The sequence below is a fragment of the Myzus persicae genome, unplaced genomic scaffold, assembly GCF_001856785.1.
Source record: "Myzus persicae strain clone G006 unplaced genomic scaffold, MPER_G0061.0, whole genome shotgun sequence".
Lineage (NCBI taxonomy): Eukaryota > Metazoa > Arthropoda > Insecta > Hemiptera > Aphididae > Myzus > Myzus persicae.
The window spans coordinates 552,893-571,831 of NW_019100736.1; the positions used below are offsets into that span (position 1 = coordinate 552,893).

At 35.5% G+C, this 18,939-nt stretch overlaps 1 protein-coding gene across 1 annotated transcript in view; it reads left to right on the plus strand.

Moving 5' to 3' along the window:
- The window catches only part of LOC111042735 (homeotic protein distal-less-like), a 113,013-nt gene that overhangs the window by 78,857 nt on the left and 15,217 nt on the right, over nucleotides 1–18,939 (plus strand). The window contains exons 3-4 of the mRNA XM_022327434.1: nucleotides 6,556–6,748; nucleotides 10,826–11,186. Coding sequence (XP_022183126.1) covers nucleotides 6,556–6,748; nucleotides 10,826–11,186 — 554 coding nt within the window. The remainder of the gene's footprint in view (nucleotides 1–6,555; nucleotides 6,749–10,825; nucleotides 11,187–18,939) is intronic.

Sequence of the window (18,939 nt, forward strand, 5' to 3'; positions counted from 1 at the left end):
ACGACGCATATTATATACATACAGGTAAGTATAATTTTCCCCGCTCCCTCTTGCCCACGACGGCTGTCTGTCCTCTTACTCGCACTACATATATGTTTTTATGGTATTATATATTATACTGCACGTTACACGTTAGCGTATTCGCTCGGGTGGGAAGGTCGATCGGGTTGTGGCGGCGACGACTCGTCGTATATCAAAAATTATTTGACATTGATTAGTACTTACTGACAGATTAGAATCATTGCGCCGATATATTATATATATATATATATATATATATATACATAATATTAAACTGCTCGCGCGATGTGTATATATTATTAAGTTTACTCTATTACATTATTATTATTGTTATTATTGTATTATTTCTATTTTTTTATTCGTGTCCTCTCCGCCGAACTGCACTAGAGGCTGATTTATGTGTCAGCTATAAATATTCGTATTGAAATAACACGTGTAATTTATTAATAAAAAATGTATAATGTATATGTATATAATATATATTCGCGGCACGACTCTATCCGTTAAACGTCTGACGACGATATTATATATGACGTCGATTATGGGCTAAAGGACCGCCGAGGAGACTTATCCTTGCTCTTTTTATTTTTCAACTGTTTTTCGCGGTTTACCGCTGGGTAGTGTGTAAAAAAATAATCTGCATATCGTGACTTCCCGTTTGTCTGTGTTAACCTTCCGGGAGTACAGCGTCGTCAACATTTTGCGTTTTCCACTAAATTCTCGAGGAGACTGCAGTCATATGATTTAAAATTCTCATCGTTCTTATAAGTAAATTTCGAATTGAGTCGTATAGGTACGCTTTGCATTAGTGTATACGAATACGATGATGTGCGTGTAGGATACTATGCAGCAGTATATTATTATGGTAGTGTTCGAATAATGACCACAAACACATTTTTACCACTTGCAGAGTATAAGTTTTACTCGTTTTCTTTTGCAGGTCAGTAATATAATTGTATCGAGGATGCTGGGAGCTTCTATTTTATATAATGAATTACGCAATAGGTTTAAGGTATAAAAAAAAAACTAAATTTTGGTGAGAAAAAAGTATATTTATCTTCTGTGACTTTTAATCGAACTCCCGCGACACAATATATATTATACACTATATATATATATATATATACATGAGAATATATATGTTATTATGCAATAGTTGTATACTCGCTGCAGCACTGTAGCCGAGCCCATCCTCGGTTTCGTTCAGGACGAGGTCGTTTTGGCGCGGTCGAGGCTTGAACGGAACAAAACAAAACAAAACAAACGGTATTATAATACCCATAATACGTCGAATATTCTACGGTGGCTGGTACATACCTACCTCATCATATTAGACATAATAACATTATATTATTTCATGTTCGAAACACACATCTATCATAGCCGTGTGCGTGTTAAACGTTTGCTGGATCGAAACATCATATTATTATTTATGTTGATGATTTCGTCATGATGTACGTATACTATGCAGGAAAACGTCTCGACAGTTTGGCGGCGAGGTGTGAGCTGCTCGAGCGGTTAAGAACGGATATTATTTTCTTTTTCCGTCTTCTAATAAATTTATTTCTGCGTAGAGACGTACAAAACACAGATTTTATAGTACATGCGCGCAGACCGATAAATCGATTGAGAAATTATACGAGGATAAAAAAACTCGCGCGATATCGTGACGCAGCTCCAGAATCGTCTTTTATATACATATATTTTATGTATTTTATTATTTATATTATTCTTACTATTACTATATACTACTACAAGTACGTATATTATTATTATTCAGCTATAAATGTGTGTGTGTGTGTGTGTGTGTGTGTGTGTGTGTGTGTGTGTCTTCGTCCGGCGTTGCGCGTCTCGGTCGCGGAGCTTGTCCGCTTACACACACACACACACACACACACGCTCACACACGCACACTATATAGGTAAACGAAGAATTCGCGCGATGCTTTTTTTCTCCCGTTTTTTACTCAGGTCCGTCCGTCATACGGCGGCAAAACCGCATACGATATATGCGCGAGTGGGTTTGTGTGTGTGCTTGTGTACACGTTTGCTCGTCTCTGATGTCGGCCGATTCAGCCGGCCTCCAGAAAACGCAACGCGCGCGTTCAAGAATTCTTGGCATTGCGCGGCCCGCCGGCATAAAGAAGAAGAAAACGACCGCGTGCGCGGCGGCGACCTGCGGGCAGCTATTCTGTGGTGTCTACCGTTGGTGGGGGGAGAGGGGGCACATTTCTTGAAAAAAAAAAAATATAACATTATCTCCTCTATAATATATTAGATATTATTATTATTAAACTCTCTTCTCATATCACACACGTTTAAACCTACGTAATGAATGTAACAATATAAACTATAATGTGCGCTCTGTTTTGAAATATTATGCATAAACCTTCTGCGGTGTTCGTGGGATCCACATAGGTATACCATTATAATTGTTAAAGTTTCTTGTAGACCGTCAATTTTTGTTCTCTGAATCATCTCCCGTTATTTCTTTTATCTCCATAAAATTGTCCCGGGTACGACTGACGGAAGATTTCCTGCCAATGTCAGTGATTTTATATAACAATACAGTACCTATCAGGTAATGTTTATTATAAGCATCAACATTATTTATTTTTAAGTTCCTTTTTTTTGTTCACTTAAGCCTATCATTTTTCTGTAGTCCATATCCAGTATGCATCACTATATAAAAACGCCACTGATCCGTACCTATAGCTAGGATGGTAAAGGATCTCCAATGTATAAGAAAACCATCTTTCTGTTCATTTATTATTATTTTGTAATTGTCTGGTTTCGTTGTAACGTTCCTCGATTTTAGTTTAAGTTATATTTATCAATAACATTATTGTATTTATTGTTTACCATCGAACTTTTAATAACAATAATAATATAAACTTGTATATCAAGGTCCACAGGCTACTCATATCAGTCGTGTCAGGTGTGCAATCTGTTGTGATAATAGTTATGTTATAGGAACCCTGATATTTGTGGTCAACCGGCCCGGACCCGGACTAAACCGAACTTTCAATTTTTTTTAATCGACAAAAATGTTCTTAAAACATTTCCCGTAGTTAGTTACAACATAATATAATATACTATTATGAAGCCTCGAAATGAATACAAAACATATTATATTGTGTAACGCACTCGTCGCCGTTACCGCTCTGTATATATGCACGCTGCGGAGTTGTGCAGAAATGCGGTTTATTATTATTAGTAATAATACGTGCTCACGTTTGCCTATACGCGCCGCGGTAGAATGTGCAGCCGGCAAAAGAAAAGCGAAACGACTATCACTGCCGCCGTCGGATTTATTTTTCAAAGTGTATACCAAAGTCCCTTTGTCCGCATGCCGCCGCAGACCGTCGGCGGCGGATATCGCTCTGGTACCGTTTGCGAGTTCTGACCCATATGTGTATGTAGTACCTATGTACTTATATTCTGCACGGTGCCGTCGATAGGACTTTTTTTCCATAGGGCTTCAATATATTAATCGAAAAAAAGGTCATCAGCAGGACTGCACAGTGCGAAGAAAATTATTACCCCGAAAGGAACGTTGTCCGTCCATCACGATGGCTTGTATTTGTTCACCTAAATCGCATTGGGTATAATGTCAATGTGCACTTGGAGATCAAATCCCTGCCTAAACACCAATCTCTCCCGCCACCCTGCACCACCCCTCATGCAGTTCCCGAAAAAACGTTACATTTTCAAAACGCATAATCCCTCAACTGCCTCTGCGGTAAGAGTAGAATCACGTCTCTAATATTGTGCCTTCGTCCTATGTGTCTGTACCTAATAATAAACTGTGACATGTGCTTGCGTACTATATATAAGTAGTATAATACTACGTCGGATAATGATATATACCACCGGTGCCGCCGCCATTGGTCGTTTTATTTTTTTTTTTTATATATATATTATATACTGCCGTTGAATAAATCACGAAACCTGAAACCGGCGGCGGCCCACAAGTCGTTATAATAATATATTATAATGTATTATTATTTTTATATATGTCGTGCTCTGTTCGTATATGAACCTATGGTATAGGTATTATGTAGGCACACGCGCGTTGTATATATATTATATTGACACGTCTCCCGCTCGATTTGTCGCAGCGGTGGCGGCAGTGGCGGCCGCGTGACATGATAATATAAAATAATACAACATAACAATAATATAATGCGTCGTGTAAACCGTCGTTTACAAATCGCTCTCTCTGCTTTCAAAAGACCGTTTAATTCCGCGTGTTTTAGATTCCAATTAAATTACGAATTATTCGAAAATTTGAAACCATCGCTGGCCAGGCGTATATAGATACATTTTTTTACGGGGTACAAATAGCTACGTTTACAGAACCTATATAGATCGATATGAATATGTTTTTAATTCGTACGCGACCGAGAATTCTCAGCCATATAATATAATATATAAATATAAATTGTATAATATGCATATGCGGTATGAGACACAGTATCTTAACATTGTTTATGTGTTAACCTTTATGGAAAACACGGCGCCCGCGGAAAATTGAACAGTGTGGAGGGGGAATAATAAAATCAAACACCTGAAAATACAATAAAAAGAAAGTATATTTATTTGTCGTGAATTAAAAAACCCACATCAGAAATGGGAACTGCAGTATAGGTTCTTGTGCCAGTTATTCGATAAGGCTGGTATTCGCGGGCTTAAACTATTGCAAACCAAAAGGAATTTGTTTTCAGAATATTCTGGGGAAGGGAGGGCAAATGCCTCGTCTCGCGAGCATAAAATATATTAAAATAATATTATTATTTATAGGTACATATTATGCAGCGATCATTGTGCGTACCTATCTACGATACACCTGTAACGAAATCGTTAATCGAGTCCCGTTTTTTGTTTGCCATTTTAACACCTCGTAAATTTAAATACAATATACACGCCGCGATCTCTGCAGACTATATGAGCCACACGCGCGGGTACATACGACACCGATGTATATAATATAATATAATATTGTATACATATATATACGACGGACCATACATATATTTCTCGCTTGTATATATATGCATACATACATACATACGTACACACATGCATGTATACGATATATGCGTGTGAGCAGGAGAAAAAACACACCAATTAACCACATCTGTTCTGCAGTTCGAGTGTGTGAGTATACATTATAATAATATTATGTGCGGTATATAATACACGCATCATGTAGGTATATATAACAACTACGCATTAATTTGCATGACTTAAAAGTCGTCGCGTCGAATGTCCCGCAGCGGAGTCTATTGCTCTATTATTATTATTATTATTATTATTATTATTGTTATTATTATTATTGTTGTTGCTGTTGTTGTTGATGTTGTTATCACTATTATTATCTTTTTGATATTAATTTTTACCGTTGATAATGAGTTAGGTAGGTGTATAACATTATGACTTACTAACGCGAAAGTGCAGCAGTAGCTATATGTACATATATATATAAATATACATAATATGATTTACGAATGGTTGCCAGTACTCGCGGTCTAGATTATCTTAAAACTTCATAATTATAATACTATAATATGGTCTATAATATTATACATGAATCGCCGTGTAATAAATCTGAGATAAATGATCGCAGACCTGTACCGTAGTTGTATAGCACAGTCTAATGGTATATCTTATGTGTAAATTCGTAAGTGTACATGCGTTGACGTGCAGACGGTTATTATTATTATAGCTATCGTTTACAGCGTGAATTACATAGGCCAATCGACCCGTTTTTACGTTATGAATACTATGGATTTATGGTTAATAATAACGTATAATATATTATGCAATTAGCAATTACGACATTATTTCATTATATACGCATAATAGGCGTATAAAATTTCTATACAATGGAGCGTTTTATTTTAATTTATTTATTAAAAGTATAATATATCATGCCCCTTAATCGCCTTTAAACTGGTATCGTTAAACGTTAACATACACACATATATACATTCCAACATCGAGTAAAATGAGCTTATACATAATAATTAAAATAGGTTTTAAACGACGGTGTTGTACATGAGGAGGGTTGGGTGGTGGCGGAATGGAGAATAAAATGTATGCGAGTTCTCAAAGTTTCCGTTTTATAGTGATGTTATTGAAGTATAAAAATGAAAAAAGTCGTTAGAATTATGTATGAAAACTTAAATAAAATGATTACAATTATTGTTATAAGCGTGTTTTATAAGATACCTTAAACTTATCATTTATGAATTTCATACACTTTTCAAACATTATCAATGTGTATATGCGGCTATATTATTATATGGTTATATTCTTATTGTGTTCACAATATTATATTAAACGACACTTACACAAGAATTCAATGCTATAAAATGTTTTTGGTATTGAATTACTATAATAGATATTCTAGATTTAAATAACACTTTCCATCGACACTATTTTCAAGTCACACATACCTAATACATCATATATTATTGTCTATATAAAATTATGTTTCATACTAACGTAATAATTATTGTGCTTGTTCCAGGTAAAAATATGGTTTCAAAACCGGAGAAGTAAATACAAAAAAATGATGAAAGCTGCGCAACAACAAGTGTCGACCCCGTCCAATAACAGCAGCAACAACGGCGGCGGCCCTGGCCACATGTTGGGGGGCCCCGGCGGGGCCAACACGCCAAGCATACCGAACAGTCCTCCGCCGTCTGGCGGCCTTCTGGGCGGTGAGTGTCGTTGTTTCGTTATTATATTATTATAATCCTTATTATTATTTATTACTATTACTATGACAATTGCTATTATTATTACTATTGAACAATAATTATGTACTGTCGATATTTCGTATTGCACGATACTGTACTCTGTTCCACAAGTGAACTGCCGAGGTCCGACCAAAAAAGAGGTTTTCCACGTATCCCCGTGCCATAGGAGAATGCGCAGAATCAGCATGTGCACTCGTGGAATATATAGTTAATATGTAGTCGTTGTAATTATTGGTATTTGAAAAAATGTGGTGCGGAAAAATAAATTAATACACCCAAGACCGGCAGGAAGTATTTACAATTTTTTTGTTTCGAAAAATTCTGGAGTCTAAAGAGGCAATAAACGCACAATATAGTACATATTATGGTCTTATTTGGACACTCGGTTTAACTAGAGACAGATGGGGCTTAAAAAGTTTAGTAGGTATGTATTTATCTAAGTTTTAAACATACATTTGATTTCGCCCAGAGTTGCTTTTAAATAAATCTTTCTGTTTTCATCTGTGACTGACTACCTATCATTTCTGTATCGACTAGTGAATTTTCACATCAGACAACAGAGTTTATCGAATTAAATATAATTCCTTATCCTATAATCCCAAGACTTTTTACCCGTCAGGTGTCAATATAATCGGTCGTATAACTCATAGCTCGGGTGAGAAATAATCTGCAAAATATTATAAAACCGATAATATTATTTTTAATCAAGTATATAATTTACTTAAGCCAGTAACTTTTAATGTTTACCAAAATATAAATATTAAATAGGTTCTCTTAATATAAAATTTTGGTCATCGATAGTTTCAAATGATGCGATCGTCATTAAAAGCTTCCAATTCGTTCGAAAATACATGATTTGGGGCCACCAGTGAGTCTATCGTACCCAGAGGATTTAGGTGTAGACCTCATTTACCGTTGAATTTTAACGTAAAAAAAATGTTTATTTTTAATACCATTAGAATTGAGATTAATGAAAAAATGTTAAATATTAAATATTAAACTTACAAATTTAAATTGTTGCTTTAAGTTCACCACCGTTATATAACAACATTTTTCTGTCGTAATATTCGTATAAGGCTATTAGGCCATTAGGGGCAAGTATAGACGTTTTTGTTTTTCCCACTTTCCGAGTTCGTTTTCGTCGTCCCATGCAGTGTATGAAATTTGAGATAAATTCGTGTACACACGAACGCAATAGTATTATACTACTACAGGACGCTGGCAATGATTTAACATTCAGAAGAAAATATTATGGTAATATTATTTTAATTGATGTTGCGTATATTAGTATGTTAATAAATGGTGGTTTGGCGTGATAGAAGCAGCGACGGAGGCGTCCACCGGAAACGTATTCCCTTGAACGCGGGAAAATTTAAGCTCGCGAACCTCTGCCGACAGGCGACGACTATATAGTGACGACAACGCGCAACTTACCCCGGTCTCATATAAATTGCCATAAATTGTATTTGTGTTTCACCCGAGTTAAGTAACCATAATTTGACCATAAAAATAAAAAGAAGACTTCAAATCTGCGTGATTTCGTTTTATTGTTTTAAAATACACTCTTCTAATGTTCTTATAGCTAGAATAATGTTTATTTGTATCAGTGTGGATACCGAAAAAAAAAAAACCATATTTCACGGTCAAAGTTCACTTCTTTTTATGTTGAATTATACAACTATGTTTATTCGTGTATATATAATTGCAGTAGCTTGTCGGGAATTTTTTTCCCGCGCCGGAACGGTTTTTCTGTATAAATTTGTAATCGCGCAAAAAACTAAGAACTGTGTCGACGTGAGGACCATAATTGCGTATACTTTATGTTACTCGAATTAAAATTGTCGACATGTTTTCCTCCAAATTTCATTAAAGTTGCCTATATAAAACTCCTTAAAAAACGGGTTTGTGGCGTCCTCTTATATATATATATATATATATATCGTTGTAAGCTATACCTATTAACTTGAACCGTTTTGAATATTTTCTCGTTTTGGAAATCCGTACAATAAAAAAAAAAGAACCACTCAATAATATGATCATCGTTATATTATAATTTTACACTTATCCGAGAAAATATATTTTACATATTACTGTGTACGACGACGCTGCGGTGCCCAGCACACACGAGTGGCGAGGAATTACTTCGTTGTGTATTATATTATACACCGCTCGACGTATACGCGCGCGCGCGAACTCACACACACGCACACACACACACTGTATAATATTTATATATATATACGAAAACAATAGCTGGAACAGGATGGGTCTGTCAAGTGACCGTGGGAGATTGCAACTGTTTCGGTTCACTGACTATACGTCGTTCTACCGACTGAATGTGTTGTGTGTGCATGTGTGTGTGTGTGTGTGTGTACGACGGTGGACGTCTACCGTTCTACCTACATATAATATATAATAATAATAATATGTGTGTGATTCCCCCGACAACGCTTCGTAACTATATACAATATGATAGTATAATATGTACTTTTTTGCTTCTTCCAAGTCCGTTTCATTCATTCCGTCATCGTTTAAAATGTAGTATAGGTTAGGTATACATATATGTATGTATATATTTCCTGCGTTACGCGCGTGTACGTTTTTCCACCTCGCCCGAAAATCTCGCACACGACACAATATAACATAATAATATAATATGTTACATATGATGATGATGATGATGATGATTATTATTATTACGCTGTGCGCTTGCCGTACATGCGTAACGACGACTGCAAAACGAGTCGACGATGACGATACGACCGGTAAAACGAAAATATTAATAATACAGCGTTTACGTTAATGTCTAATATTATAAGAATAATTTCGGTTGAGATTAAAAAAAAAATTTATTTTCAATGAAATATCAGTCTAACTATATTTTGTCTTTTTTAAAGTTTGAACAAAAATGTCTTCCTTCTCTCAGTACCTACTCATAGGTTTGTCAACTGTAATCAAAAAGGTCTCGTAGGAGTTGTGGCTGGGAGTCTACCAACCTGCTCGCACCCCCCTCCCACCCTCACTTTCGTATAAATACACCTCTATTAGTTGTACGTTTTCCTTCAGTAATTATAAGGGCATTATTAGAAAATCTACTAAGACAGTTATAATTTATAATATAAAACATAATCTTAACAAATATAATTATAAGTGAATTTATGCATTTTAAAATGTAGAGCTTATATCCTTGTATATGATGAATTGCATCGTCACGATCGACAATCTCATACGACGACTCCCGGGGTAGACCGTGTAGCTATAATATAGTATTAGTGTATTACATATTATATTATTATAGTATGTACGAGTATAAAAATTATCGATTACTTCCGGTTCAAAACGAATTCTCGCTCTTTCCCATTCGCCATTTTTCCACATCTCGTGATCGCCGCGTCATTAAATAAGTTATACGATAATAACAATAATAATATATGTAATAGGTAACTCAAATAATAATATGTGTGCAGTGCGTGTCTCGTGTACACACGACAGTTACACGCGAATAACGTTTACATCAGACTACTTGTGTATAGTAGGTTTAATGATATACATTTGGCGAATAGGAAATTCTCGTTATCATCACGCATCGAATTGCACTTGGGCTAAAAACATCAATACAGCCGTTCTGCATTTTCAAAACAGTAATTAATAATATTATATACATTATATTGTTATTGATTTTTGCAGTTAGTATTTTATGATAAGGGGGCAACAGTATCAATAAAACATCGATACGCAATATGATGTGTGGTATGATGTTTAAGTGTGCGAATTTTTAATTTCTAATTCACTCAAGCTCATTTGAATGTTAAACAATTCAGCATCCCTCCGCCCTGAAATTCAATTCGATCTGTGCCTTAAACAAAGTATAATGTGCCGTGCATAATATATTATACTATGTAGCAATATAATAATAATAGTAATCGTAACTGCAAATAACAGGAAGCTATATAGTATTACGTAATAATATAATAAATATCGCGTTTGAGGCTTTGGGCACGCGCTTGACCGTTTATTTATTTTTTTTTTGCTCCACAGGTAACGGTTCGTCGTCCGGCAGTCAGCCGAGCCCGACCGGAGGTTACATCGGCGGCGGTGGCGGAGGCGGCGGCAGCGGCGGCGGCGGTCACGGCGGCCCCGGCGGCATGGGCCAGCACGTCGGCAACAGCCCGACGCCCAGCTCGACGCCGGTGTCGTGCGACATGTCGCCAGTGCCGCCGGTACACCACTCGTCGTCCGGCGTTTCCGGTTCGCCACCGGGCGTCGCGTGGGACATGAAGCCGCCGAACCTGCAGGCGTTGGCCGGCAATCCTCATCACCACTCGCATCACCCGACCGCCGGGTACATGCCGCAGTACAGCTGGTACCAGGCTGACGGTCCGAACCAGGGCCTTCTATCGTGAGTACAAACATATAATATTCTGTTCTCACTGTACCGTACAATATGTCATCATTTGGTACCCAAATCGGTTAAATATATAATATTAATATTATGCCTGATGTAATGTCTGTTTTTAATACGACTAATTTTCGTTACAATATACTGTATAGTATAAAACATAAAAATAACTATAATAAATTATCAACTTACTCTCAATAAATTGTAAGTTTTTTTTATGATTAGTAAGCGCAAAATAATTTTACTAGATCAATAATTTTTTTTTGCTCGAAAACAATGTCCCATTATATTGTATATTATTATAATAAGATTACTCCACATAATAAATAATGTATTAATTTATCAATATTGCATTTTTTTTTTAATCTTCCCACTTACACGTCACATTATAGACTTTATAGTTTCTTATTTATACTTTCAATATAAATGTAATCAATTTTATAGTGTGATATTGTATTACAACTGAATTTTCTTTCATTTCTATTCGTAATTGTTGAGACGCCGGTGACCCTTTTCACTAATAATGCACTTTTTCCTTCAAATACCGCAAAACTGCAAAACTGCATAACCATAAAACGGTACATTGATTTCCCGCCAAATTGAACTCGTAATTAGCAATCATTCAAGCGGTCCCCTTGGTCCTTACAATCGTCAGCACTAGCGTCCGAACCGTGAAAGACAGCGTCTGGTATAAAATGGATTGAAACTAAGTCATCAACTATTTGTGTAGTAGACGTACAGCTATGGAAATAATAAAAAGACAATTATATTCGTCAAAGACAATAGTATGTAGTCAGTCGGACGCCAAAATCAAAATTATTGGATTTAACTGATCATGGTGTGATCACTCATCGCCACTCTTATGTAGTTAAAAATACGAATTTCTTGAATTCAAGTGTCGTTTGTGTTTTTAAAAAATATTCCAAAGTTGTTATTTCATATTTTGGTCGACGAACTATGAAGAAAATTAACTAGTTATGTAGACATATTATTCTGTGCACGCGTTTCTATTTACATTCTTCGATTGTATAGATTAAAACTTCAGCAGCAGTTTAATGTTCCTAGAAAAGTACTTCAAAATGTCTACAACTTTTCACATGCATATGTATAATTTTATAGCCACTTTAATTTTTACTATGCCTTATACTTTTATCTTTGCGTTATTTATTTGGAAATTTTTTTTTTCGCCGAGTTCTTTTATATGCATGCATATTTTAACTTTTTAATGCACATTATATAGGATACTTAAAAAATGTTTACTGCATAATATTATTATATTATGAATCCGGGCTTTATATTTAGACCAATATAATCTGGACTAACGACGTTATACTTAAACGACTGGCATTTATGACGGATCCGATTTATGGATCGTAGCACAGCTCTCTGCAGCATAGATATAAGCATATACGATGTCCGTAGGTACATATAATAGTAATATTACGGTCTCACCTTTTTGTTTTGGCTTCTTCTCCGTCAGCTGCCTTGTCCGCGGGACAGATCGAGTCTACACAAGTCTGTTACATATATTTATACATAATAATATATACCTATGTGTCGTATAATGAAATCCGTCATGGTTACTCCTCAGTACGCGTGGTATACATAATAACATGATCTATATTATATGCATGTATACAATAAATATACCATAACTGCGGTCGCTCCGCTACTGCTGCCGGTCGCCACTCGGGCGGCGGACGTCCCGCGGTTTCTATAACTAAGCAGAAACAATTCGATTAAAACAAATTTTAAGAAGATAAAATAAAAAAGAGGGACGGCAAGCGTTGGGTGTCGATTGTGTGTGCGCTCGCGCGGACGAGCGAGTGATTGATGACGACCGTCCTCGAAAAGGTTTCTTTTTCGCCGCAATTTATTTAATATAATATAATAATATTGTTGTACACACCTTACCCATATTATTATGTGTAACGCGACGCATGTTGTATACGTATATACAGTGTGTGCCGAGTGATATACAGCTGTTTCGTATTGTACTGCGGCGACGGCTGAGCCTTTTTAGTGCGGTGAGCGCCGCCCGTCCGCCAACACCGCCGCCGCCGATTAATTCGATTAATTAAATAACTGGGTAGAGGCACATTAACCTTTAGTGTTGTATACCTTTACCGGTTAAACCTACGTACCCTTTATCCTCACCGTTCACGACGCCAAGGTGTACACAGTTTTTTTTATTTCTCATTTCGGAAAAAACCCCGACATGGTGGGAACCCACAGGGTAGGCAGAAGAAAAGCCCAGAAAAAATCTAATGGAAAAAAGCCCACGTTAATAAATTTTCATGAGAGTGCTATACAATCGTACTATTTTATATTTTAAAAATATGTCGTTGATTTTAATTCGAAAAAGCATAATACAATAATGCTTAATAGGTAGTACATAATATAGATAACAGATAATAATCATAGATAATAAAAATAACTAATGGCCTAGTAGCTGATTTTACTAATATAATAAAATTAATAATAAAAAAATAAAAACAGTAGGTCCATTTCTCTTGTGTTAAATTTGAGCAACGAACTAATTTATAGGTAATACCGCCTGTTTTGTATTTACTTATTATTTTATACAAATTTGCACCCCCAAAATTCAAAACTTGAATTAGACTTTTTATTTTTAAATGCTCATCAATATAATTGAGCAATTTTTTCTCCATAGGATAGCTGAAAAATTTCATAATAATATCTTAATATTTTATCCACCCTTAATAAATATTACGCATATATACGGTACACATCGTTTACTCATCGTCCTTTTATGATTATACTCTTACATGAGTGAAGAGTGATGGGAATATTAGAATCGTTACATTGTCTGTTGTTCCTTAAGGTTTATACGATGTTTTATATTATAAATTATATCGGGTCCCATCGTAATGCATATTTTTATTTTTATAACAAATGGTCCAAATACCTTAGGTCTCTCGATCATTGCTATGTAAATTAACAGTTTTAGCTATGTAGAATATGTAAAAACGTTTTATTGAAAAAAAAGATGTCCCCGATCGACCCCACCAAGTAGTATAAATGTATAATATATATTATCTATATTATATTGCGAATTGTATTAATAGCCGTATATATGTATTATAATATAGCAAATTACATATTATTTAAATGACATTCCACGGGTGCGTGTACGCGTCGTATTGTTTTTCTTTTAAATTATATACGAATATATTATAATACATAATATATTATTATAATACATGGTTACCTGCCTACTTACCTGTGTATGTGAGTGTGTGTTATTTCAAATGTTTTTTCCTTTATAATAATTATATATCGTTTAGACGTTCTGCGAATAGTACTTCGATTTCTTGTTGCTCGCATTTTATATTCTTTATACCTATGTATACTATTATTATTGCCTGCAGCCGATGGCTATAAGTACGCGCGTATATATATAATATAATGGTCCGATAAACAAGAAAAATAGGTTCTTGGTTTTTCCCCCGGAGAAAATAACGGGTAAAACGGCGGTAATTGGAGGAAAATTAGGAGAGAAATCGATCCGTAGAAATGCGGCGTGCAGAACACATCAAATACACTGCACAGATATTTTCAGCGAATCAGTCGTATTATTTTCAGTGTTCGGAAACGCGCTGAAGTCGTCGTCTGCAGTAAACGGTATTTTTTTTACATGAGTACCATAAGACTAAAAATAATAATGATAGACACAAAACAAAAACATTCGTGGAAATATCTTGTAAGAGGAAAGCCCGAGCTATTAAAAAAAAAATCGTAATTTATGCAAAAACCGTAGCCCTGGGCCCGAATCTGATTATGTCAAGACTACCGAAGTGAAAGTACTTATATGTATACATTATATTATTATATATATACATACACATGTCGCTGAATGTTTTTCGTTTTAGGGTATTTAGGTAGTGCTCATTGAGCGTTTTTCAAGGACCCCGTGCGCGACCTTTGATTTTTTTTTCACGTTTTTGCAACCACAATATTGCATTTTTTTTCACTTTCTAAAATTATATCGAATATTACGTTTTAGTCGAAAGAAGTAACAATAATTATGCGTATAGATAAAGCTATAATAGTGAGTTTAAATTCTATTGATACAACACTTTTCACAAAAATAATCATTATGCAAATGAGCAGTGATGTGGACGTCTCGTTGAAATATATACGCCTGTGCGCATCGTATTATAATATTTACTCGTCCATAGTGGCGACTGCTGTGTGGGTGAGGTATACTATACTGTAGTGAGCGTCTGCTGCAGGGCCCCTCAGGCCGTGGCACATAACGTTATTATGATGTCGCGTTCGATTTAAATCACAGACACGCGAGAAATGGAATTATTACATAATATCATAATATTATTCTGATACAGGATATCCCACGAAGACTCGTCATGCTCCGATATGTGCCTACGTGATAGTCCGCGTAGGCGCTTTCTGAACAATTTCGCAGATCTGGCCAAAAGTAATTTTTTTTTGGGAATTTCCTGGGTCCGAATTACTTTCTCCCCGAATAAAAAAAATTCTTAAGTCGAGTGATCAAAGACGTACATAATACACCAATACACGAAAGATATACCGGCAACGTAAAATCGTCATATCTTCCTGCTGGTCATGCGCACCCTGTATATATACCTACTTAATAATATACAAAATGATAAATATTTACGATAATTGTGTGGCTAAAGTTATGTTTTGGTTTCGTTCGGGTGCGTATGGTAATAATAAATTATATGTTCTGTAAATTCGGCAGCTCACCCATTCGTGTAAATCTCGTAGCTAGCTGTAGGCCGAGACGTGTATAATATTATATAATCACACCTATACAACGCCTAAAAGTGTTAAGGGGCCACCGACTTTGTATATTTTAGAATTTAAATTTCTAAATATTATGCGTCATGATGTATACCGTGTACCTACGTCGTGCAAGTATTTTAACCGTCATGTAACGACACTAAAGTCTCAAAAATGTTCAAATAATTTTTTCGTTGAAGATCAAAAAATTGTAACAAGTTAAATAAATTGTCCTGTGTGTTTTCTATTTTTTATGTCATTTCAGCTATATGTACAAGTACACTTGTATAATATTATACTATTTATTAAATTATAAATATTTTTTGGCACCCCCTTTTTATTTGCATAGTAATTATTTCTATACGTGTTGTACAAGTCCAAAATAATTGTCCATCGAAAATATTAAGACAAGTTATGGTAGGTAACACTAGCCAAATAACTAAATAACTTATTATATTGTAATATTGTACGTACAATATATTAATATCCAAATGCCCAATTGAACTTTCAAGAGTTAATTTTTTCTTATAAGCTTGAGTACAACAAATATAATTTTTTTGAATAGTTACGCTATGCATGGTTTTACGGTTGAGAAAAAATTGACCTAAAGTATCGCCAATTTTCAACCAAATAGTTGCGCAATTAATAATATAGGTAAACATTTTTTTTCTTTCAAACGAACTTGATCAAACTCAAAAATCACTCTCCCAGCCTTGGGAAAACGAGTCAAAATTATAGACCTCGACGTGTACAATAATCATAATGTTTAATATAAGGGCACTATTTATCATCATAACGCTCGGCGTATATTAATCCTAGGGCTCTAAACGCAAGTATATAAACACGAAACGCATTCGATTTCCATACAACCGCCTAACGCCATTATTATTATTTATTATTATTATCATCATCATTATTATATACCAAAGAGAACACTACGCGATATAGTACTGAACTATATATTATATATATACCTATGTGTAGGTACAATATTATTTTATAGTGTATATTATTATACTTTTTCGTATTTAAAACATTTTTACATTTTTAATGCTGGTAGACAGATGTTTGACAGTTTTTTCGCAATATGGGTACAGTGACCTTCTCCGCGCACTATACCTACACAGAAGAGACGGTACTGAATACAATACGACTTTTTTTCTTTTTTTTTATCCATTTTGTTTCAGCATAGTTATTTTTCTCTACACATATACACACTCACTCACACACACGGTTTGTATACATCAGTCGGCGGCGGCGGCGTGCCTATATAGGTGGTGCGTACGCATACCTATCTCTCGAAATCGGTCGGTCAAACGTGCAACTAGTGCGCATATACATATTATAATAATATACAACACAGTAGATTGTACAAAAATTAGTGTATACAATAGTAATAACTATTATAATATATTTGTATATTATGATCTCCGAGGGACGCTGCTCGTTTCAATAATTTTCACTAATTCATATTATAATATATATTATATAGGTTATGCCTCAACTCAGATTAATCGACTTTATCCTCAAATCGCAATATTATTTTAGCTCTTTAATTATTGAATTTTATTCTGCGATCGATGGTTGGCTTTCACATTGCACAGCTGCAAGTCGTAGATTAAATTATTAATTCGAAAATTTTTTTCACGCCAATTCGGGAAACTGTTTTTAGTCACTATACTTTCTTTTCTCGTCTCTCGGAGTCTCGCGGAACTGGGTGGAAACTTGGAGCTTACTCCCGAACATCTCAATTTTTACCATTCTCCCCTATGAACAACTGCGTGGACTGTGGTGCGTAAATAGCGGGTTTTTTGGATCCTGCACCGCCGTATTTCGTATAATATATATCTACGATCGAATTCCGGCCTACACGCGTAAGTACAGTATCGTGTGCGTGTATAAACAAGTAACAACCGTAGATCGTTACGTATATAGACGACAAAACAAAAAAACGAAAACCGTATGCCGTGCGGTCGTTTCCGGCCCCGGCAAAACGTACAATATACATTATACATACCATATATATATCTTTATATAATATACATGTATTTTACGATTTTTATTACTATTATTTTACTTTGTTTTCCGTCGAAAAACGATCGTATACAATAACGGCCAATGGCTGGGCGTTAAAAAGCAGCGAGAAATCAATTTATCATCAGCTCTGCGTGGTTTCCCACGGACGACGACGACGACGACGTTTTTCGTCGTAAAGTACTACAGTGATGTTTTATACACATAACCCCTACACACACACACACAAACTGTCCCACACCAATATATATTTTATATAACTTGCCTATATTCTAATATCATATATAGGCATGAACCCCGCTTATTTAGTTCATATTAGTCGTCTTATTACGTCTTGTAAAAACAAAAAATTGTTAGTGCAGTATTATCAGAAATTTTTGACTCCCCCCCCCCCTGGTTTATATTTCTGCGTGTAGGACCGCGCGAGAAAACTGTCGAAAATTAAAAAATGTAAATTAAAAAAAAATTAATAAAAAAGAACGAAAACAAAAAATATATACTACAAATTATAGTCTAAACGTTCAAACTGCATTCAGACAATTTTGTTAACGAAAAAAAAACGTGTCAACAGGAACGGACGCGAGACACCCTGTATTATATACCTATATCAATATAATGTTTTATTATATTCGGGTCAGTAGCGCGCGTTCGTTTACCGCTCGTAAGCCGCGTGTATAATAATGAATATAATATAATAAAGTATAATATCGTCGAGAAAACGTAAAATAATAATTACACACGCACACACAAAGGTCACGGTGAGTTGGTCACGCCGCCGCCGCCGCCGCCGCCGCCGCCGCCGCCGCCACCGTCGTAGACATTGACTAATGCCGAGACACTTGTTCGACCCTGACGATAGGAGCCGCGACGACGACGACGACGGCGACGGCGACGGACGGAGACCGGACGTTGTATGTTATATGGGTAGAGG